This window comes from Durotheca rogersii, assembly GCF_024521655.1.
Source record: "Durotheca rogersii strain YMJ 92031201 chromosome Unknown GGS23scaffold_45, whole genome shotgun sequence".
NCBI classification, from domain to species: Eukaryota; Fungi; Ascomycota; class Sordariomycetes; order Xylariales; family Xylariaceae; genus Durotheca; species Durotheca rogersii.
This window is the reverse complement of record NW_026251276.1, coordinates 161449-183797: the sequence shown is the minus strand read 5'-3', so window position 1 is coordinate 183797 and position 22349 is coordinate 161449. Positions and strand designations below refer to the sequence as shown.

General features: G+C 54.7%; 6 protein-coding genes across 6 annotated transcripts; 4 read left to right on the top strand and 2 right to left on the bottom strand.

Annotated features, from left to right (window-relative positions):
* Positions 1–265: 265 nt before the first annotated feature.
* GGS23DRAFT_397968 (Vps54-like protein-domain-containing protein) lies at positions 266–4021 on the top strand. The gene is made up of 3 exons (XM_051513557.1): positions 266–650; positions 703–830; positions 886–4021. Exons 1-3 carry the CDS (start codon positions 559–561, stop codon positions 3813–3815), a joined length of 3150 nt encoding a protein of 1049 aa, XP_051367452.1. The 5' UTR covers positions 266–558; the 3' UTR covers positions 3816–4021.
* A 650-nt stretch (positions 4022–4671) lies between these two features.
* On the top strand, positions 4672–6372 carry GGS23DRAFT_398022 (kinase-like domain-containing protein). The gene is made up of 3 exons (XM_051513558.1): positions 4672–5916; positions 6143–6211; positions 6280–6372. The coding sequence occupies exon 1, from the start codon at positions 5073–5075 to the stop codon at positions 5868–5870; it is 798 nt and encodes a 265-aa protein (XP_051367451.1). The 5' UTR covers positions 4672–5072; the 3' UTR covers positions 5871–5916; positions 6143–6211; positions 6280–6372.
* Positions 6373–10629: 4257 nt separating this feature from the next.
* Positions 10630–14320, top strand: GGS23DRAFT_608032 (Rxt3-domain-containing protein; the record flags this gene model as incomplete). The annotated part of the gene is made up of 2 exons (XM_051520145.1): positions 10630–12980; positions 13198–14320. The coding sequence occupies 2 exons, from the start codon at positions 10630–10632 to the stop codon at positions 14318–14320; spliced, it is 3474 nt and encodes a 1157-aa protein (XP_051367450.1).
* Positions 14321–15261: 941 nt separating this feature from the next.
* On the bottom strand, positions 15262–16044 carry GGS23DRAFT_588936 (DUF1674-domain-containing protein). Its single transcript, XM_051517582.1, has one exon. The coding sequence runs from the start codon at positions 15827–15829 to the stop codon at positions 15344–15346; it is 486 nt and encodes a 161-aa protein (XP_051367449.1). The 5' UTR covers positions 15830–16044; the 3' UTR covers positions 15262–15343.
* A 197-nt stretch (positions 16045–16241) lies between these two features.
* On the top strand, positions 16242–19523 carry GGS23DRAFT_588935 (tryptophan synthetase). Its single transcript, XM_051517581.1, has 4 exons — positions 16242–16989; positions 17140–17227; positions 17319–18526; positions 18595–19523. Exons 1-4 carry the CDS (start codon positions 16942–16944, stop codon positions 19396–19398), a joined length of 2148 nt encoding a protein of 715 aa, XP_051367448.1. The 5' UTR covers positions 16242–16941; the 3' UTR covers positions 19399–19523.
* Positions 19524–20950, bottom strand: GGS23DRAFT_588932 (ribosomal L28 family-domain-containing protein). Its single transcript, XM_051517580.1, has one exon. It carries the CDS (start codon positions 20695–20697, stop codon positions 19735–19737), a length of 963 nt encoding a protein of 320 aa, XP_051367447.1. The 5' UTR covers positions 20698–20950; the 3' UTR covers positions 19524–19734.
* Between the last annotated feature and the right edge of the window lie 1399 nt (positions 20951–22349).

Genomic DNA, 22349 nt, shown 5'->3' with positions numbered 1-22349 from the left:
CCACTTTATCTCCATTAAATTCAAGATAAATAATAGGGATATATTATAGGAGTGAATTATAAAATATAAAAAGAAGAAGAAAAAAATAAACACGTATAAATAAATACGTTAATAAATTTATATAGAGATTTTAAATAATAATAAGGATATATTTAATAAGAAAAACTTTATTTATTATGCGTTTTTTAGCTAGTAAAACGGTGTATCCCCTAAAACTGACTTCGTATTTATAGGGTTATTTATAGGGGAATTTACCCCTATAATTAATCAGTATAACAGGGGGTGTAACGTATTATTACCATCCTCCGGATAGGATAACAAGCACCCAATCTCCCAACTCGTCGCACTCTGCAACCGACAAATCCGGACCCATCATATTGCCGCTCAACACTTCAAAGCTGCCAGTCTCTCATACGCGTATATCGGTGCGATTTGTTTTATAATTCCTCGGTCGTCTCTCTATCTGATTAACAGTCCGCGCCGGCTTCCATCATTCCATTTTGCGGCGTCTCGGTAGAGAAGGGGTCATGGTCGGCTAGGTAGCCTGCATCTGCGAAAATGTTTTCGAATTCTGGTGAACGCAAGTCCGTCGATAGTCTATCGCAAGTTGTATCTCCTAATTCACACCGAACAGACTTCCCCTTCCATAGGTATTGTAGCCGCGACTCTTCAACAGGAGGTAGAGACTAACTGCTTCCCAAGGCAAGGTTCTACAAGTGTGCATTCTCAAAGACGAGGCTCGACGGCAAGCTCCACCCATTCAACCGGAGGATCGCTAGATACCACATCAGGTAGCTGGGCAGGTGATGTATTGGAAACAGGGCGAAATTGTATACTATAGTCCTCTCAATTTGTGTTTAAAGCATGAGCTAATACCTTGAAAAGCGATATCGACATTACTACAACCGCCGATAGTACGAACGGGACTTCTACCGCATACTTCCGCTCCAGCATCAAGTGCCCACAAGCCTCCGACTGCACGCGATATCCCTCCAGTGACACTGACAAACATCAAGCACGTTGACGCAGCAGAATTCGAGCCCTATTTAACTCAAGTCGTTGCATTATACGAACAATTGCGAAGGGTGAAGGAGAGCGAAGATGAAGCGGCAAATATCCCTCACAGAAGGAGCAGTAAAACGGACGAGTTTGCTGCCATCTTTGATGAGGGACACCTACGGGCGGGAAAGCCGCCATCAGCATCAAGGAGAAGCTCCGTCTCTATATCTTCGTTCTTGCCTATAGAAGCCCCTAGTCCGATTCGAAGATCTAGTTCAGGATTTGCGAGAAGACCGACGCAAGGGCCGCCGCCGTTGTCGACTATACCTAATGTGTATTTCGGCGAAGACTTCCACTTAGAAAATCCTCGCACGTTTGGCGTGGTCAGTGAGAGGTCGGAGGTTATTCGACCACCGTCGGGGACGCTGGATGAAAAGGCTTCAGCAAACGGAAATGCAGCGGTACCACGGAAAGCCCTCGCGACAAATGCGATATTACAGGAAAAGCTATCCTGGTACATGGACACAATCGAGATGCACCTCATAGCTTCCATTTCAACAGCTTCTACCACCTTCTTCACCGCATTAGTTTCGCTACGGGAGCTTCACTCAGAAGTCGCTGACTCCGTCGAGAAAATTAAGGCTTTTAAACAAGAGCTTGAGGCTTTAGATAACGAGATTGTAGTCAGCGGGTTAAACGTCATCCAGATGCGACAACGGCGGGGGAATCTCCAACAGCTACACGATGCAGTCCTACAACTAAAACGTATTATTGACGGCATTGCTACCTGCGAGTCTCTCGTCGAAGATGGAGAAGTAGAGAAGGCCTTAGAAAGTATCGACTCTCTCGAGAAGCTCATTGCTGGCGAGCCAGATCATTCGAAAAAGCCTTTAACGATAGGTGGATTTGATATCCAACCAAGAGATCTTAGGGGTGCAACAGCGCTACAAGGCGTCAACGACGATTTGGGTACTTTACGACTCAGAATCGGCAAACTTTACGAAACACGATTTCTCAGTCTACTTACGGGAGACCTCCGGTGCCACTCTGAAGTTGTCTCCACGCAGGAGGTACTCATACGCTGGACCAGTGCCTTCGTGCGGTCTCGAGGCGGCCGTATGCGGGAGCCTTCTGTCTTCCCATCCTATATGAGCTCAACAGACGGTCTTCGGTCCGAGCTACTTGAAAGCTTAACCGGCTTACACCGAGCGAAGCACCTCACTACTGCTGCCACATCCTATAGAGAGGCCGCACTAAAAGAAATTCGCAATCTAGTTCGGCGGCCTCTACCTACTTCAAACGATGATGACAACGAGTCAATGGTCTCTTCGTCAACCGTGACAGGAAGGAGACAGTTGTCCCAGCAACAGAAATCGACCATTCTAGCTCGCCATCTACGAGCTCTTGAGCCTAAAGATGCTGAAGAACTACTGGTCAAAATTTATATTAGCGTTACTGAGACCCTGAGGAGGTTAACGACACAAGTCAAGCTGCTGCTAGACGTTTCCAGCTCGTTAGGTGACGACTGCAGTCCTTCAAGGCTAAGATCTCCTCAGATGAAGTCGCCACTTCCTAGTCCTACCGCTAAGTCTTCTATTGCCGCGCTTAAGGCACAAGAAATCCATAAAGCGATAGACCTACCAAACCTCCTAGGTCAAGCTATAGATGTCGCACAGGATAAGATTATAAAGCTCCTCCGGGTTCGTTCAGAGCAGAGTACACATCTATCACCAATCTGGTTCCTCCGATATTTTACTCTAAACCTCTACTTCGCTAGCGAGTGCGAATCAATCTCTGGGCGGAGCGGTACAACCCTAAATACAGTCGTTAATGGGCAAATCAAAGACTTTCTACAGCAGCATAGCGATACGGAGAAGCAAAAGCTTGCCCAGGGTATGGAATCCGACCCATGGGAGGCAAAGGATTTTTCAGAGAAAGACACAGCCGAGCTCAACAGGATTCTATCCTGTAGTACAAAGGACCCGGCTGAATGGTCGGATGATCTGAAAATTTGGGTTCCGTATTCAGATGATGATCCCGAGTCTATCAATGGGGCTGATGATCCGCATCCCAATGGCGGCGGCAAAACCAGGATTAGGAACGCGTCCATTGACGACGAAACATTTGTACTTCCTAGCTCCGCAATTCTTTGCATGGATGGCATATCCCACTTCTTGCAACTGATAGTTGGCATCCCATCGATGACCTCAGAGATCGGGGCGTCATTAGTCTCCTATCTCCAGCTTTTCAACTCACGCTGCGCAGAACTTATCTTGGGCGCAGGGGCTAGACGGTCTGCAGGCTTGAAGAACATTACCTCGAAGCACCTAGTTCTCGCATCGCGGGCGTTGGCATTCATAGCAACCCTGATCAGCTATGTCCGCGAGTTTGTCAGACGCTACGCCGAAGGTGGTGCTGCTGCCTTGAGTGTCGTGGAGTTTGACAAGGTCAAGCGTCTCTACCAAGAGCACCAGAACAGCATTTATGACAAGCTAGTCGAGATCATGAGTCGCCTGGCCGCCTTGCAGGTAAAGGCTATGAAAACTATTGACTGGGACGATGGCCAGAAGAATGTGCACCCCTACATGGCGGCGTTGGCCAAAGACACGACCTCGTTGCATCGCATCCTAACTAAGACCCTACCAGAAGGAACTATTCGTATGCTCATGAGTCCGGTCTTTATCAGTTATAAGGTTCAGTTCGGCAAAGCGTTCCAGGAGGTAGATCCCAAGACGGAATTCGGTCGGGACAGGTACGTCTATATGTGCCCTAAGCAGCTTACAGCATGTGCTAACTCGGCACAGTATGCTACATGACGTCGAGTTCTTCGGATCTAAACTAGGCAAGATGGATGGCTTTGGTGATACTGGAGAATACCTGACCACAATTATCAAGTCCAAGCGAGTCAAGAGCGAAGCGCCAGCCGCTCCAGTCGCCGCCGAACCAGAAAAGAAAGAGACGGAAGAGACGGTAAAAGAGGAGGCAGAAGCAAGAAGTGGAGGAGGTATGGGCTAAAGGAGATCAAGACATGGCTTTGGAAATGTACTACGCATTGGCCAACGGAGGAGCGCCCTGGCCTTCCGTCCCCTCCGTAAGCGGTGTTCGAGTTCATGCGGTGTCTGCGGCCATCCGGCGGACCATACGGGGGCGTCGGGGCAGTCTAGGAGGCCATGGAGAACGGTATCGGGGGATGGTGCTGGGCGTCAGCTTTCGTTATCAGGAACAGAGATGCCAACACCATACGCAGCGGTGCTCCGTGGAACCGCGGTAAGGATCGTGCAGGCCCATGGGGGCGTACAGCCCCACGCCTTCCCGGTAAGCCTCTTGCTTAACGTGGTCCGAAAAGAGGAGCGTTCGGCCTAACCAGACGCCGAGGCAGCGGGCTGACTGCTGGGGGGTTAAGGACTGTATCCTTGTCAAGGGTAAGCGTCGTGGTTGGGGGCGCGTGGCTCGCCTCTCGGGGTGGGACCACTCCGTCACGTCAGCCCAGGCTTCCCGTAGAAGACGACGGCAGAAGCCTGCCGTGCGGGCGATGGCGGGGGGTTCGTGTCGTCGGCATATCCTACGGTGATAATCTGGCGGTGGCGGCTGAGAGTCTATAGTGGTGTTGTTAATGGGATAGATCGGATAGGGGAAAGCGGCGAACCTTGCAGGACGCCCGGGAAGACGGGGCACGCGGGGGCCGTCTTCCCGTCACAGAGCCCGAAACGACGCGCATATCCGAGTTTGGCCAAGGCCACGAAGCGGTCTCGAAGCCGCGGTTCGAGATGCTCACCCGTGTACTTCCGATATACCGCCGATAGTTATCGTAAGTAAATATAAACGGATCGTGCTCCGGGCACCGATTCTAGCCTTATCCTTTCGTATTAAGTACTTCGTGACGTGGCCAATTAGATATTCCGTAACCTGGTCTCAGCTGTCCGAGTTTTCGGACTGGCAACTCTTCCGTTCATCTTTCGAGTTGCCTGTGATGCTCAGTATCTCGTCTTTCTCGACTTCCCCCTATCCATTTCACGCTGCGAACTTTGTAGGCCTGAACGCGGTTCAGGGTAACAAACCAACCCCCCGCCAACATGGAGATCGTCCAGTCAAACGAGGCATTCAAGACAGTGGCCGGCAAATTTCAGTTCCAATATGTAGCGGGTATTGTACGGAATGGCGGCGTCCTCTATACCGCCAAATGGGTTGATCGAAAGCAGAAGCCTTCCGACTTCTCCCAGTTATACGATGTGCAGCCATTAAAGACGGAGGACAGAGGCCCGGCTGTGAGTCCCACTTGGGTGGTAGGGCCCGCCGATAATTGCTTCGTTAAAACACCAAGCCTCTTCGGGTACGCCAGCAAGTCCGACCTAGAGAGACGAATTCTTCGTGAAGTTGAAACCTGCGAGACACTGAGGGATCACCCCCATCGGAACATTGCTTCTTATCTCGGCTACCGAGAGACTCGAGGGCGAGTATCAGGTCTTTGTTTCAAGCGGTATACATCAACGTTGCTTGAGAGAGTTAACCCCGGACATCTGAACAAATCTGCCTTCCGCTCGAGCCGCCGACCTTCCATTGACAAGAAACTCGAGTCAAGTCTGGCTGGGATCCTGGAAGGCATTCGACACCTCCACTCGCTCGGCCTCGCCCATAACGACATCAACCCTGCTAACATCATGTTCGACGAGGATGACACCCCTGTCCTTATCGATTTCGACAGCTGCCGCCGGTTTGGGGAGTCACTGCGCGACACGGAGACAAAGAGGACACACGGATGGCACGACACGAAGGTCGAGGTCGCGTTAGCAAAAAATGACCTCGACGCCTTTCTTGAGTTGCAGACCTGGTTTTTTGGGTCATCCTCTGATGAGTTTCTGTTGAAAGGATAGATGGTTTGGGGGAGGTTCAATACCTATTACCACTTATCTACCTGAGGTAATGTCACGTAAGGCTGCCACCTCTCCTACTTACCGAAGGCGCTGGGGTTATAAAGCGTATCGCGCGACGTTGGGCCGCGCCAGGGAAAAAAAAAAAAAAAAAAAAAAAACCCCAAACTCCCCAAAAAACCCGCCCTTAAAAAATGATGAGGTCTGATGACTACATTCTGCAGAAGTCAGAAGTGAGGGCCACGAAGGGGCAGGGAACTAACCCACCTAGGTAGGCATGACAAGGAGCGGAAAGTCGGTCAAGGGCGAGGCGAGGATACTACATACCTAGGTACCTTTCTATAGTAGGTACCTACCTCTACATGCCCGTGTGCATACCGACAACGTACGTGCTAATAGGTACCTACCTTAGGTACCTGTGTAGGGCGCAAGCGGGAAATCGTTTCATCCAGCTTCATCTCCTTTTGGGTGCTGCCTTCGTGAATTAACCAATGTATGAGGTATACACACACATTGGGAGGGTAGATTGGGTGCGTGAGGTTACAGGCATATATATAAGCCGTGTGCCATTGTGGGGGAAAGTCCTTGATAGATTTTGCAGAGGCTGGATGGATTGAGTGCGTGTGTGTGGGCGTGTGTGTGGGCGTGTGTGTATACCTAGGTACCTATGGTGTGTGTGCGGATGGCGGAGGAGGAGGTGGTATTGACGTACCTACCTAATGTACCCAAGGTGCCTGCAATGCCACGGGTGGTGCGCCAGTGGACCCCAACAGGTACCTAACCTGACATGCACACCTACGTTATGCTCATACATAGGTACCACCCACTACGTAGTAGATGCGATGCGCTGGCAAGACCGAGCAGGGATATGGGGTCCCCTCATCACCAGGCAGGTACATGAGACGTGGATTGAAGTACCTTAGGTACCTACCTAGGTGCTAGCTTTAGCCGATGCTTGCCTTGAAGCATGGTTCGCCGAGGATTGGGTTGCGGAGACGATGCGGACCCGCGAAATATTGATATACTCATAGGAGGAGGTAGTTATACCTACCTACCTACCTATACCCGCCTGCCTATGTAGGTGCCTAACGGATTGTGTGGGCACCTCCTCTAAGACCCTCTACACATCTCGGTATCGGAGGACTATCGCAACAGGTAGGTAGACGGAGGTTGCGGCGATGGCAGATAACGGATGCTGCTGCTAGGTACCTAAGTAGGTAGGTATGTTATGGGCATAGACGTAGGTACCTTTGCTAACCCTTAATTACACCTATACGAACGCGGCCCCGAGAGCGTCTGATATATATCCCTAAGTGTGGTATATTATATATATATATATATATATATATGTTTATATACCTACATTATATGCATGGGCAACGCGCGGGGGCCGCAGCAAAAGCCACCGAGGGTCAGCTTAGTACAAGTCATGTCGGCACGCCTAGTATAGACGCCCCGAGCAAGCTGCCGGTGAGCTGTGCCTACGGCAGCCTGTATTCGGTATCGATCTTGCGTCGAGGCTGTTCCGATATGGGAATGAGAATGCTTCGCCACGCGGCCGGGTAGGCAGAGTTGGCATCATCGCATAGCCCAACACTGGTAGATGTGCTTATCTACCTGAGTATATACTTGCCCATCCTTTAGAAGCACGTCACTAACCGAGCCAAGCGCGCGCTACCTAGGTAGGTGTGGATAGGTAGCCGCGGGAGACTTACCCAGGTGCCTCTTAGGTACCCGAGGCCCTTACCTCTTCTCTTATGTTAGGTACCTAACATACCTCCGACTGCTGTAGGGAGTTACATGCCGCAATCGACAGGTAGACCAATCGACTAGGTACTATACCTGACGGCGGATTGGATCCACACAACCCTACCTGCCTCTAATGCATGCATGCGTTCGGGCTGAAGGCCGCGGTTGCTTCGGTGGCCAAACATGTAGGTACATAACCGGCCTTGGGCACGTCGTGCGAGCGGTCCTGTACGTGGGTAGGTACCTATGATTGTAACGTCCGCTGGGGACTACGTGGTAGTGTCTTCCATACCACAATACTCCGCGCACCTCGTCTCTCCTTAGGCACCTTAGGTACCTACCTACCTCCTATCGCCCAAGGTGCGGGTTATAGGGAGTACCTATTATAGGAGGCTGTGTGTACCTTCAACGCCGCGTATTACCCGCCCGAAACCCCGACACAGGTAGGTATATTAGGTACATATACCTACATACTGGGATACCGTACCTACATGCATGCTCGTGTGGTTCCGCCGTCTGGTAAGGCTCTCCCGCCCCTCCAATCGATATCCTCCTCCCGTTCTCCCCCCATCCGGGCCAATCCCTCTCTTTGCCCGAATGCGCCGCTAACCACCCGATCCGCCGGTCTTCGATACGGCTCGAGATTAATTGCGATTGAGCGACTGATGATTATCGTGGGTACGGAAAGAATCCCTTGCCTTCCCCCCCCCCGGTGGTGCATATAGGTCGCACGCTACCTACATGGACTGGCAAATTCTGATGGGGCCACGGATGGCGAGGCCTCTGCGAATCCATGGCGGCGATGCAGGGTCGGAAACCTCATCCGCAGCGGCGACGACGATACCTCGCATCTGAGCAGGAGGCACACGTGCCGGGGTTTTTTTTCTCTCTCTCTTGTCGGCTTTTCTCTGCCATCGCAGATCGGACGGAACCCAGCCGACCAGCCAGCTGGGATGACAGTTGGTCAGCCAAGCACCGTTGCTGACTGTATTCAACATAGTGATCGAACGGCCTACCGCCTATGTATACCTATGAGTAGGTATGTCCTGCGCGCCATCCAACACGACGCAACACGGGCACCTTCATGTCGGTACTATCCGACATCCCCGATTACGCCGTCATCGTTAGCGCCACTTCTCCGCGCACTCGTCTCCTTGACCGACTACTAGGGCGCCCCCTTCTGCAGAGGGACGAGACGGAGCGTATCCTAACCTGGATGCTACTCCGTAGAGGCGCTCGCGAGGCTATCGAGGAAGCAAACGGTGCATTGATGCTACATTCTACATTGAATGCGCACACGCCTACCCGTACATCTCCTCCGTCGGATCATCGACATCACCACTACCACCATCAGTCTCTTCCTCCACTTTTACTTCTTTGGGGTCCCCAGCCTTTCGTCAGGGTTGCATGACATATATCTCCAGAAATATACCTGCCAACCCGGCTAACCCCCTCAGGCAACCCCTTATTCGGTTCCCTTGATTACCCTTACAACACGGCACCGAACTACCGCAGTCCAACAAGAGGAGGAATTTATCGCAGCTAGATCCCTCCGCCTAACAGGTCGTATTTCAACCCAGCTTGCCAGCAGCCGACATACATAACATGACATGTCCCTTCACACACACACACACACACACACACACACACACTGGAGCATGCACACACCACACACACGTACAGGCACAGAGGCACAGCACACACATACATACGCATGCCTGAATAGCCTGGTTCGCTTAGCCGACCTGGGCGTCCATCGCTCCTATCCGCATACTGGACAGGACCAGGCGATTCAGCCCTCCCAACATATAAAGACTATATAAAGAGAAAGATAGAGAGAAACACACACACACACACACACACACACACACACACACACGAGACTCGGCGGAGCAGGACCCGTCTAGCAGCATTTGCAGGTTCGCAGCCACCCGCGTGTTTCTGTGTCCCCTGGGCACAAAGGCCCTCAAGGTACAAGACTCTAGGCGAGAAGAAAGGAGGGGGTGTAGATGCTTTTGGGTGCAGACAGCCGCGTACTTGGCAAGTGGACGGAGTGGATCGGACAAGGATTCGAACTGGACCAGGATAGATGCATGTCTTAGCGGACCACTCACACTTTGACCTGGCACACAACTCACAAGCTCCCGCCCCCTCATCCACCCTCTTTTTTTCTCCCTCCTCACCCAAAGTTCTGAAGCCGATCCAAACAAATTCAGACCCTTGTTGACGAAAAGGCGTTGCGCTGCCCGACAGCCACCCTTCCTCTCCCTCCCCCATCCCAGCTCGCCCGGCCCAGCGCAGGGGGCCCAACCAAGCCAAACCAAGCGGTCCCAAGAGGGCCTAGCGCCAGGGAGGGAAAAAAAAAAGAGAGACAAAAAAAGAAGAAGAAAAATAAAGGAAGAACAGAAGCACAAGCTGCGTGAGTGTGCATGCGTGCGTGCGTGCGCTTGTGTACCTTGTCGTATGGGTGTGAGACTGCTTCCTTGGACTCTCTCGGGTCGAGCGAGAATCTGATAGATTTCCCATCCCTCTGTGCTTTTGGCTCCTGCACTACGTTGATTTATCCGTCCGTCTCAATCTTACCACCATACTGCAAAATCATCTTGACCTCGTGCTGCCGACGTTGCCTTTATCCTCGTCTCGCTTCCCCGAGTGTTTCTTGCGCCAGTTTGCACAACTTTATATGAGAAGCGCGTGTCAGTGGGAGGTTGGCCGGTCGTGGTGGGAGAGAAAACTGACATTTGCTGGAGCGGGAAGAGGACTTCGAGCCATCTCCTCAATAGCCCCCCCCCCTTCTCCCCTCATTCCCATCGCGATCCAGCGTGTCGTGTTTTCGGAGGTGTTGGCACTGCACTGGCGTTGGTGCTGGTGTTGGTGCCCTCCTCTGAGCTCTTCAGCTTGCTGACCTACCTACCCTGCCTGGCCTCCTACCCCCATCCTACCGCGTAATATACATAGCTATAACCTGCCTAGGCACTACTGCTAGGCGGGTAAGTAAAGCAGTTAGGCGGCCATGGATTCTCGACAACCACCGCCACCGCAACTCCCCTTTGCACGCAACGCTGCATCGCCGTCCTACGCTCGATCGCCTTTCCCTCCCGTGTCGAATCCGAGCTCGGTAGCCATCACGACGTCCTCGACCTTCCATCCGGTGAATCCCGCGCCTACAGGTCCCGCTGCTGCATACAACGAGCACCAGCGACGGCTGTCCGATACAAATCCCTACTACCCGCAATCACGGCCGCCCTACGCGTCGGAACCGACGTCGCATCCCGCGCCCACCCATTCGCGACACCAGAGCTCGTCCTCCATCGGTACCCCCTTGACTCGGGCTATGCCTCCGCCGTCGCCTCCTCAACAACAACACCCGGCCCAGCAGTCGCCTCCAGCTCCTCATCCTCCTCCCCATCAGATGGGCCATTATGGGGGTCCACCTCCACCGAGGGCTCCGCCCGTAAATCTCGGTCCTCCAAGCGCCTTCCCATCGGGCCGGGAACTTCCCGCGCTCAACTCGATTCCTCGGACGGGCGGTACGGGGGGGAGCATGTCGATATCTTCCATGCTTGGCGGCCCTCCTCCATCGGCTCCTCGCGAACCTACCCCAGGTCATCCGTCGTCTTTTCCGCCGCCCGCCACCACATCTGCCGTCTCGGCACCCACATTTGCGGCGTCCGTTCAGGCCTCCCCTAGGATGCAGAACGCAAACGATTATCCCTCCTATGGCCGCAGACCTCAAACGCCCGAACCGGGTAGACCGTTTGATGCGAGGGATCACAGAGGCAGCGCCGCTGGATCTCCACCTCAGGGTATGTACGGAACCCCTGAGTTATCTCGTTACAATACCCCGCAGGCGTATCCTTCGCGCCCTCCCCCTATGCCACCGCTCGAAGAGAGACGGGAGCCGCCGGGGAGGATTCCGGCCGCCAACGTACCTCCTCGACCTAGTAGCCAGCCCAGGTCCTATCCCGGCATACCTCCAAGATCGGTAGAAATGGGAAGGGCCCCGCCACCAGGAGATCCCGTGTACGTTAGGCGAGAAGACCCGCGCCCCCCCCCTCTCGCGGAGTACAATCCAGACCGACCGCCCCGTGGCATACCCTTCGAAGAGCAACGCCGTTTCGTGTCCGACCGAGAAATTAGAGAACAGATGGACAGGGAGGCCGAGTTCAGAGAGCGGGAGCGAAGGGAGAGAGAGAGAATGCATTTCGAGAGCCAGCGCCCTTTCCTGGCGGAAAGAGAACGCGTCGAAAGAGAGCGGGAGAGGGAGAGGGAGGTGGAGAGGGAGAGGGAGAGGGAGAGGGAGAGGGAGAGGGACAGAGAGCGGGAGAGAGAGAGGGAACGGGAGAGGGAACGGGAGAGGGAGAGAGAGATGGAAATGCATGAGAGGGCAAGGCGGGAAAGGACGACGTCGGACCCGAGTCGCCCACATGCCCAGCACCTGGGCGACCTAGGTCCCCAGGGTCCTCCCCCACGACAGCCTCCGTATGGGAGGCCCGACCCTCGAGATCCCGCCCCCTGGCAGCAGCGACCGGCCTACGATCAGCCGCCGAGAGAGGCTTACGGCCCGCCGTATCCCGGCCCCCGACCAAACGACATACCTCCGACGACATCAGCAGTACCTTACGGATCCCATCCCGCCTACGCCCAGCCTCCGCCTCACGATCGATTCCCGGCGGCCGCCCCGCCTCCACACGTCTTGCCCATGGGTCAGCCAGGACCTCAACCTGCACATGCCTTCGAGTCTCCCGACAGACATCGATTCGTTCAGACACATCCTCAACAGCAACAGCCGCCGCCACCACCGCCGGCGCCGCCTGTTCACAGGGGGCGACCAAACGAGGAAGGTCCGCCGCCGCCTTCGGTCGCTTATAACGGAGGGCCGGGCTCGGCCACTTTCGAGGCAAGTCGGCCGCGTGGCATGGATGAGGGGCCACCTCCTCCTGCTGGACACCAGAGAAATTTCCTTACCATCCAAGAGATAAACCGCAAGGGACGAGTGTCTCCCTTGCCGCAGGCAGTCCAGGGCGCACAGCCTCAGCTCCAAGGCCCTGCCGGCGAGCCGGGGATTAAAAGTGAATTCGGGCGTATGTTCTCTGGAATAGGGAGCGGCGTTCGCGGCATCAATGTCCCTAGCCCAGTGCCGTCCGGCGCGCAGCCTCAGTTTTCCAACGCCAGCTTGGTCCGCCATAGCGACGACCATCCGAGCCACGAGCTGCTCCCAGACGCGCCCGTAAAGACGGCGGCGAGGGGAAAACGGAGGAAGGCTAAGGACGAAGACGGTAAGGGTGATGATGATAGCACCGGAAGGATCACGCCGGTGGGCCGGGCGAAGAGACCCAAGACTCACGCCCACCACCATCACCAGTAAGTAACAACTCTTTATCTTCCACGCCCTTCAGCCGGTATTCATTGTAAAAAAAAAAAATAGTCACCATCACCACCATCATCATGGACCGGAAAGAACCACTTCACCCCTCCCAGCTGCGAATGGACAACTCAAGAATCTGAAAACTAGCACACCGGTACCATCTCCAACACGCAAAGACTTCACTGCTTTCACCCACCATCACCAGCCTCCCAGGTCAGTCGCGGCGCCGTCTTCGAAGCCGGCGGCACCCGGTTCGACCGTCATCCCGAAACCGAAGCAGAGGATCTCGTCTCAGGCAGTCCTCGACAGCGTCGCGGATCGGCCGCGGAAGCATCTAGGAGACGTCGTGTACCAAGTGGTTTTGAAGCCAGCCAAATTGTACTCATCTCATTCTAAATTTGGTTACTCGTCTAATCCGCGCCCGCTCCCAATGGAAGTGATCAAAGGTAACGAGAATTCGACCCTGACGGTCAAGATCCCGCGTGTGCACCTGAGCTCCCCTGCCCGCGAGGAGATCACGTCGCGTCGAGCTGTCTGGGGCACGGACGTCTACACGGACGACTCTGACGTCGTCGCGGCGTGTATACACGCCGGCTGGATTCGGGGTCAATGGGGCGAGGACGTGGATGTCGATTTGCTGGACCTGTACAAACCTCCTGCGTCGAAGAAGCATCGCGGGGCGCCTGCCGAGCAGCAGCAACATCTCGAGGTTCTGACCGCACCCCCGGCTTCCGGTCCTGCCCACGTGCCCACGGATCGCGACCTGCATGTCACGCTTCTGATCTTGCCTGCGCTCGACAAGTATAGCAGCTCAACGCGTTTCGGCATCCAGAGCCGCGAGTTCGGCGGCACGTACAATGGACGGAGGTCGATACACGACGGGATCAGCTTCATGATCTTGAGCGTGCGTTGGGTCGACGGCGCGGCTCCGCAGAGCCGACTGCGAGGCAAGGCACGCAGGGAGCGAATCCGGAAGGCGATGAGCGAGGTCAACCGAAGCCAGGTTGTGGACATTGGCGAGGGAGAAATCCTAGCCAAGCCCGTTCTGGCAAGGGACGCCAGCACCTGCAAGGAGCAGAGCGGTGTTACTGGCAAGAGGGGGGCCGGAAACGGGGATGGAAATAAGGAAAACTATCCCGTCTCGACACGTATCGTCCCTTCGCCAGGCCACCGACCTCCGGGGACGGAAACGGGGCCAGACGCGGACGGCAAGGTCAACGAGAAGAGCGGCTCAGCAGAGAGCCAGGACGTTACCATGGACAATAGCACTTCGGTCGCCACCATTAACGGCGGAGAACGGCCACACAAGCGCGGGACCGACGAGCTTACAAAGTAAGGCGAGAACTCGCGTACCTGTTCAACGATAAAACCGAGGAGTGGAGAGATTCGGGGGTAGATTTGGTATGGAGATGATTGGAAGCAGGAGGGGGGGGGGGGCACACGTAGGGCAGAGAGACAGGCAGACCGTCGCTTTACCGCCTTGTCTTGTACGCCTTTATAGCGGAGGTACATTATTGCTACCCATTTCGCCCCAATTACCTACCTCTCTGCTAAGGCATAGCGCGGAGTTCTGAGCGAGACTATAATGTATGTATATATACATATGCTACATAAACATTCATTTGACATATACCTCACGACGCACCTCACTACGTGACCAAGCAACTAAACATTTCGATATTAAAGGTCTATAATGTATGGACGTTAGGCGTACCATGCAGTCTTTAGGCGGCTCCCGTCTCCTCGACAGGCCCAGGTGTGTTAGGAGGCGTGTCTCAGTGTGGGATCAAAGCGATTCGGCACACCAGGAAGTTTGTAGACGCGTAGCCTAACGTTGCTGCCAGGAACTGGCTGCGCATTTGCCGTTAGTAAATAGATAGGATAAGTTACGGAGGTTTACGAGTCAACGTTACAAGGTGATGAATTTGTGTATAGGCATATGTCTGCGTGAGTATTATACCTCTTAGGTAGGTAGGTAGGTACCTAGGTATGTACGACGAAAACCCGAGGTATGTGACAGATAGTTACCTGTCAGGGCTCCCTCCCGCTCGCGCGTAGACATCCCGGTGGTTCCTCTCTGCAAAAGCCCACGGCTGGGGCCCGTACTCGGGGATAGGGTACGCCCTAACCCCCCCCCCCTTCCCCCCGCGGCAACCCACGACATACGGCCGGCATCCCCGACAGCGCTGCCGGCCTGTACCACACGGCTAGACAACCGCTCCTCTTCTCTCCTCTGGCCGGCGGGCTCGCGCAGCGCGTCAGAGACCCAGGTTTGCCCCCCCCCCCCCCCCCCCCCTCCTCCCCGGCGACGTAGCCGCCGGAATCGAATCGAACCGAATCGGGCGGGAAGGGGCGGGGCTCAGAAGTCGGTGACGCGCCCGTTGAAGCTGTAGTCGCCGCCGGGGCCCCAGCGCAGCGGCTCGTTCTTCGGCCCGCCGACCTCGCCGGTGCGCGGGTTGACGTCGCCGTCGAACTCGGGCGGCGCGCCCTGGCGCAGCGGTAGCGGCAGGGCAGACGAAGGCGAAGGAGCCCCGGAGCCGGGCGTCGACGTCGGCACGAACCCATCCTCGGTGCCGGCGGCGTGCTGCAGCCGCTCGAACTCGGCTTGTTGCTCGGGCGGCAGGCGCGGCGGGGCGGGCGCGGAGCGGAAGAGGTTGTTGCTGGTGCTGGTGTTGCTGTTGTCGTGGGGCGGCGAGGAGGAGGAGGAGGAAGAAGAAGAAGAAGAGTGGTGGAGAGGACGGCGCTGGATCGGGTGTCGGGGCACGGGAGCCGAGGCCGGAAGGAAGGGCAGCGCCCGAAGTGCCGCGAGGGACGGGCGCGCGAGCCGCAGAGCGCGAGATGCCATTCTCAAGGTCGCTGGAGAGCGAGCATGCTACGATGCTTCGATGCGGGTGGGCGGAGAGCGTATACCTATGATGAGGCGGTCTAGGCGGGAGAGATGTCGACGTCTTCTTCGCCCCGAGAGGAGAGGATTGTACGGATGGTAGAAGAGGGATTGCATTGCCTGCCTAGGAGGTTACCTCGTAACCTGATATTCACATTGGTGAAGGTCGTTCTTAGATAATCCTTGCTAGGTACCCGTACTGAAGTACACTCCGGTTTGTACTTAGTACAGGTACTTGGACACCCAAGGTACCTACCTCCAACCCGGCTGCGTCGGCCGAGGGAGTTTAGGTGCTTACCTAAGAACGCACGTCACGTCCACTTCCTAGATGGGCACTCTAGCAGGTAGGTTAGGTACTTACACTCTAGGTACTAAGGCCTTAGAGGTAGGTACCTAACATACGAGCAAAGAGGTATCTTAGAGGGACATCCTGAATCCTGCTGGTCCCTTGCATCAGCCGGGGGATCTGGCCAAGGTGACGAAAGCGGTATGGCGTCGCGCCTCGACGGCTAGGTAGCGCCGTAACGCCGTAACAGCGACTACCTGGAGGGGGAGGGGCTGCGATGGCGGGGCGGCGAGATTGCTACGATTGCCTAGGGTTCTCTGCCCAGGCTGATTAGGGCTAAAGGTGGTGAGTAAGAAGGGGACAGGAGACATCCATCGCCTCCGACTATCGCTTTGGGAATCGAAACATACCTACCTACAACCTCAGTCCCGTCGCAAGTCGCAGCGGCTGCAAAGCGTGTGCGAAGTGTCGACTGAGTCATCCTCGGCCGCCGTCGGCAGAGCACCGGTCGGCAAGCCTCGAAAGCGCTCCTCTGCTAGGTAACTCACCACCTCCCTAACCTGCCTTGGGTGCCTGCGTACTGCGACGGCTAGGTACCTACCTGTTGATACCGTTATTTATACTGCCGTCGAGACGAAAATCTCTTGCTTCGTCTCTGCCACGTCTTCTGCCACTTTTCTTTCTTTCCCTCCTCCCTCGTCTACCGCTGCCTTCGCCCCCTCCGCCTCCCCACCGTCTTCCTCTCCGCTCTCTGCCGGGCCCGACCCATTGGCCCCAACCCGCCGCTATGGAAGCCATAAGACAGGTGTTCCGCCGTTGCAAGGCAGAAAATCGGGTACGTTCCTTATGTCGAGAGAGTAGATGCGTCGGCGACGTGGTGTGAGATATACCTAGTAGTTCGGCCACCTCTGTCTTGCTATTCTGTCCCCAGTTCCCGGTGTAAGAGCAGCCTTCTGATGGGATCGCGCCATTCCTCTCTATCTAGGCCGCCCTGGTGGCTTATATCACTGCTGGCTATCCAGAACCCGAGGAGGCCCCCGATGTCCTACTCGGCTTGCAGAAAGGCGGCGCCGGTACGTTACAGCGAACGAGCTCGCCCCCCCCCCCCCTTCTCCCGTAGCTAGGACGTCCCCATTCCAAAAGCCGGGGGCTAACTCGACCTAGATGTCATTGAGCTCGGTATACCTTTCACGGATCCCATCGCCGACGGCCCGACTATCCAGTTGTCTAATACCGTCGCCCTTACTAAAGGCGTGACTATCGAGTCCGCCCTAGGCATGGTTCGCGCGGCGAGATCGAAAGGCTTGACCGCCCCCATCCTCTTGATGGGCTACTACAACCCGCTACTAAGTTACGGCGAGGACGCCCTCATACGGGATAGCAAGGCTGCCAGTGTCAATGGCTTCATCGTCTGCGATTTACCCCCTGAGGAGGCCGTCTCCTTTCGGAAGCTATGCAGCCGGGGTGGGCTATCCTACATCCCCCTGATTGCCCCCGCAACGTCTGACGCTCGGATGCGCGTTCTTTGCGCCCTCGCCGACTCCTTCATCTACGTCGTCTCCCGCCAGGGCGTCACCGGCGCTCTGGGCACCTTGAATACCCATCTGCCAGACCTCCTCGCGCGTGTCAAGGCGTACAGCGGCGACAAACCTACCGCCGTCGGCTTCGGCGTGTCCACGCGGGAACACTTCCAGTCGGTGGCCTCCATCGCCGATGGTGTCGTCATAGGGTCACAGATCGTCACTACACTCCGCGAAGCCGGGCCTGGAAACGGCCCCAAGGCCGCCCGAGAGTACTGCGCCTACGTAACTGGGCGGACGACAAGCCCCGAACAAGAAGCGACCCGCGAAGTGGGTATAATCGAGGCCGTCAGCGGTGCTAGGGAACCTAGCGGCGAGAAGGTGACGGTTAGCGGGGTCATTTCTGAGAGCGACGATTCGGCCTTGGTTAAGCAACTCACTACGCTTCACGGCAAGATCCCCGAGAAGTTCGGCGAGTTCGGTGGCCAGTACGTGCCCGAGGCTCTCATGGACTGCCTGTCGCAGTTGGAGGACGGGTTCGTCGCCATCAAGGACGATGCCCAGTTCTGGGAGGAGTACAGATCTTACTACCCCTGGATGGGGCGGCCTGGCCACCTGCATCTGGCCGAGCGTCTTACCGAGCATGCCGGTGGCGCCAATATCTGGCTCAAGAGAGAAGATCTAAACCACACCGGATCTCACAAGATCAATAACGCCGTGGGGCAAATTCTCCTGGCGAGGCGACTGGGCAAAACCAAGATCATCGCCGAGACCGGTGCTGGCCAACATGGTGTAGCGACGGCCACAGTCTGCGCCAAGTTCGGCATGGAATGTACCGTATTTATGGGTGCGGTAAGCTTCGAGAGCCTCTACTCCTCCAAATCTCCCCGTCTCATTGCTCACATGCCGCCACGTTCTAGGAGGATGTGCGTCGTCAAGCTTTGAACGTCTTCCGGATGCGACTACTCGGCGCCAAGGTTATCGCTGTCGAAGCGGGCACCAAGACCTTGCGCGACGCCGTAAACGAGGCGCTTCGCTACTGGGTCGTCCACCTCGAGGACACGCACTATCTTATCGGGTCCGCCATCGGGCCCCATCCTTTCCCTACCATTGTCAGGACCTTCCAATCGGTCATCGGAAACGAGACGAGAGCACAGTTCCTAGAGAAGCGCGGAAAGTTGCCCGACGCCGTCGTCGCTTGCGTAGGAGGAGGGAGCAACGCCACCGGCATGTTCTATCCCTTTTCGAACGACCTCAGCGTGAAGCTGCTGGGCGTCGAAGCGGGAGGCGACGGCATCCACACTACCCGACACGCCGCCACGCTCACGGGAGGGTCGAAGGGCGTCCTTCATGGCGTGAAGACGTACGTGCTACAGAGTGAGCACGGCCAGATCTCGGACACGCACTCCGTCTCGGCCGGGCTCGACTATCCGGGAGTGGGGCCCGAGCTCTCGTCCTGGAAGGATTCGGGGAGGGCCGAATTCATCGCCGCTACAGACGCCGAAGCCTTCACCGGCTTCCGGCTAATCAGCCAGCTGGAAGGCATCATACCGGCGCTCGAGTCGGCGCACGGCATCTACGGAGCCATAGAGCTGGCCAAGACGATGAAGAAGGACCAGGATGTGGTTGTCTGCCTCAGCGGGAGGGGAGACAAGGACGTGCAGAGCGTTGCCGACGAGCTGCCCAGGCTGGGCCCCGAGATCGGGTGGGATCTACGCTTCTAGGAGAAATAGGGCTGCCTGCCTTTCGACGACGACACATCGTATTCGATCCTCCTTGAATTCGGAGTTGGCACTAGGGTATAAAAAAAAAGGTAAACTAGATGAGAGACATATGTACGGTGCGTAGTTACCTAGGTGATATACATAGGTCTCGATTCAGATGCTCCGTATAATTTATATGGTACAATGCCCACGGCTTTGAATCGCTTTTTCGTTTTGGGATCTCGTTCATCCTATCTCAGTGTGCTATTTTTCGTCTAGACACGATGGTATATGCCTCTTCCCCCCTTTTATGTGGGCGCCAAGACTCACATGTGCTTGTCGCGAGCGGATTTTGGTTTAAGGCTTCGGGGGAGCATCGTCTTTCTTGGCCGCCGGCTCCTTGCCCTCTGCTATGGGCTCTTTCGCACCGTCGGAGGCGGCCTCGGAGGCCTTACTGGCCTCGACGACGGTCTCGGCAGCCTCAGCCTCCTCGAAAATACCGGCGAAGACGTCGGGCTCCTCGGCGGCGGGCGGCGCGGCGGGCGGCGCGGCGGCCACGACGACGTCCTCGCCGTCCTGGAGGTCGCCGATGACGAACTCGTCGCCGCGCCGGAGCATGGCGTCGACCTGGTCTCCGAGGGCGTCGGCGGAGGCGTCGGCGGGGGCGTCGGCGGGGGGGTTGTCGAGCCACTCAGCGTCGCCGTCACGGGGGGGCAGGCCGAGGGCGGCGCGCTCGCGGGCGAAACGCGCGCGCACGGCGGGGGACTGCATGACCTTCCAGCGGAGGGCCCAGCCGGCGGGGCCGAGGTCGCGGACGCGGCGGGCCTTGGGGCCGAGGAGGTATTCGTCGATGCCGCCGAGGCGGTCGACGGTGGCGAGGACGCGGGCGGTGAGGCGCGTGCGCACGAAGGCGCCCAGCGCCCGCGACCAGAGCCGCTTCGTGTGCCGGTTCGGGTGCCACCGCCGCCGCGAGTGGTTCCCGTGCGCCTCCGCCACGATGTTGCCGAACTGCACCTTCGAGCCCCCGAACAGCCCCGTGTTGCCCACCTTGTACGTGGTCGACCGCCCGTACGGGTAGTCCGGCACCTGGTCGGCTGGTACGGTTAGGTACGACGGCTTCTGGCGCGCGAGCGGGGCCGTGGTGGTGAAGCTGCGCGCGGGCGAGGGCGAGGGCGAGGTGGTGGCGCCAGCTCGTATACGGACGACGGACGCGGGGGCCGAGGAGACGAGGAGGAGGAGGAGTTGGCTCGGGGCCGGCGCGACGAGGCACTGCCACCGCGCCGGCGACAACGCCGCGGCGCGCATCGGCGGCGGCAGCATCTCGCAGGCTGGCGGGGTCGAGACTAGGCCTAGCTGCTGCTGCTGTGCGGTCGTGACATGGATTTCTCGCGGGCGGGAGAGATGGGGATGGCCGGGGGAATCGTGGCCTAATTCCGTTGCGGGAAGTAAGCGGGGGTTGTATAAGGTGTGTTCTTCTTGCTCTTCGGCTTCGTGCGGACGACGACGGGATAGAGAATTGTGCCGCGGCGAGAATTGTGACGGGCGTATGGGTAGCCAGGTCTGTGGCTTTAGGTAATCTACCTATAGGCAGGGTTGTAAAAAAAGTTTGAGTTTTTAAGTTAAGTTTTAAGTTTTTTAAGTTAAGGTAAGTTTAAGTTAGGGGTTTTTTAGCTTAAGTTAAGTTAAATTTAATTTTTTTTTTAATTAAAGTTAAGTTAAGGTTAAGTTTTTCTAAGTTTTTTCATATTAAATTTTTATAAAAAATCTATATTATATTTATTATATTTATTATATTTATTATATTTATTATATTTATTATATTTATTATATTTATTATATTTATTATATTTATTATATTTATTATATTTATTATATTTATTATATTTATTATATTTATTATATTTATTATATTTATTATATTTATTATATTTATTATCCTATCCGGAGGATAGTTATAATACGCATAACCCCCTATTATATTGATTAATTACGGGGTTAAATACCCTTGTAAATAGCCCTATAAATAACCCTATAAATAACCCTATAAATAACCTTATAAAGGGATATTATTTAAGAGAAACTCTGTTTTTACTAGCTAAAAAACGCGCTATGGGTCCCTAAAAATGCGTGTACCTAATAAAAACGGCGGAATAAATAAAGGTTTTCTTATTTAACGTATCCTTATTACCCCTTAAGATCCTTACGTATATTTACTAACGCGTTTATTTATACGTTTTTACTCCTATTTATATAATTTTTATTATTTTCCGTATCTTATAATTTATTCTTATAATCTATTCTTAGTTTAATTAAAATAAAGTCGCTTTAAGTTAAAGAATGTCGTACTTACGAAAGAATTTAAGCCATCGAGTAATTTATTAATCTACGAAATTACGCTATATCTATAAAAAATTATCTCTCTTATCGCGAAAATATACGCCGTCCTACTTAGGTTAATATTTTATATTAATAGTTTATATTCTACCGTTAATTCTATATAAGATTCCCGATCCGATCTTATGCTTAAAACGCTTTAACCGGCTTTACGATTAAATATTACTTATTATCGATTATATTTTATTACCGCGTAGCCTCGGGTATATAATTTAAGCGTTAAAGAAGTAGCTTTACGCGTAAGTAACGTATTACGATAATAAATTCGAAAATAATATAAAATAACCCGACGTAATAATGATAATCCTTTTCCTATTCCTTTACTTTCTTCGTAAATAATATAATTATAATTAATAGATTTAACGATAGCGCTAAAACTAGCGCCCCGGGGGCGACTTCCTCGAGTACTTACGCGAGAGCTAGCTCGTCGAAGCCGACCTTTACGTACGCTTACGTTAAAATAAGCGCGAGAGCTAGTTCGTCGAAGCCGACTTTTACGTACGCTTACGTTAGAACTAACGCTAGAGTTAGTTCGTCGAAGCCGACCTTTACGTACGTTTACGCTAGAATTAACGCTA

Excerpts from the sequence above, each read along its gene's own strand:
- GGS23DRAFT_397968 (XM_051513557.1), top strand. The coding sequence starts at position 559 with ATGTTTTCGAATTCTGGTGAACGCAAGTCCGTCGATAGTCTATCGCAA. Across the intron at positions 651-702 it reads ACAGACTTCCCCTTCCATAG|GCAAGGTTCTACAAGTGTGC; the intron begins GTATTGTAGCCG and ends CTGCTTCCCAAG. Across the intron at positions 831-885 it reads ATTGGAAACAGGGCGAAATT|CGATATCGACATTACTACAA; the intron begins GTATACTATAGT and ends TACCTTGAAAAG.
- GGS23DRAFT_398022 (XM_051513558.1), top strand. The coding sequence starts at position 5,073 with ATGGAGATCGTCCAGTCAAACGAGGCATTCAAGACAGTGGCCGGCAAA.
- GGS23DRAFT_588936 (XM_051517582.1), bottom strand. The coding sequence starts at position 15,829 with ATGGCATCTCGCGCTCTGCGGCTCGCGCGCCCGTCCCTCGCGGCACTT.
- GGS23DRAFT_588935 (XM_051517581.1), top strand. The coding sequence starts at position 16,942 with ATGGAAGCCATAAGACAGGTGTTCCGCCGTTGCAAGGCAGAAAATCGG. Across the intron at positions 17,228-17,318 it reads CTTGCAGAAAGGCGGCGCCG|ATGTCATTGAGCTCGGTATA; the intron begins GTACGTTACAGC and ends AACTCGACCTAG. Across the intron at positions 18,527-18,594 it reads GTACCGTATTTATGGGTGCG|GAGGATGTGCGTCGTCAAGC; the intron begins GTAAGCTTCGAG and ends GCCACGTTCTAG.
- GGS23DRAFT_588932 (XM_051517580.1), bottom strand. The coding sequence starts at position 20,697 with ATGCTGCCGCCGCCGATGCGCGCCGCGGCGTTGTCGCCGGCGCGGTGG.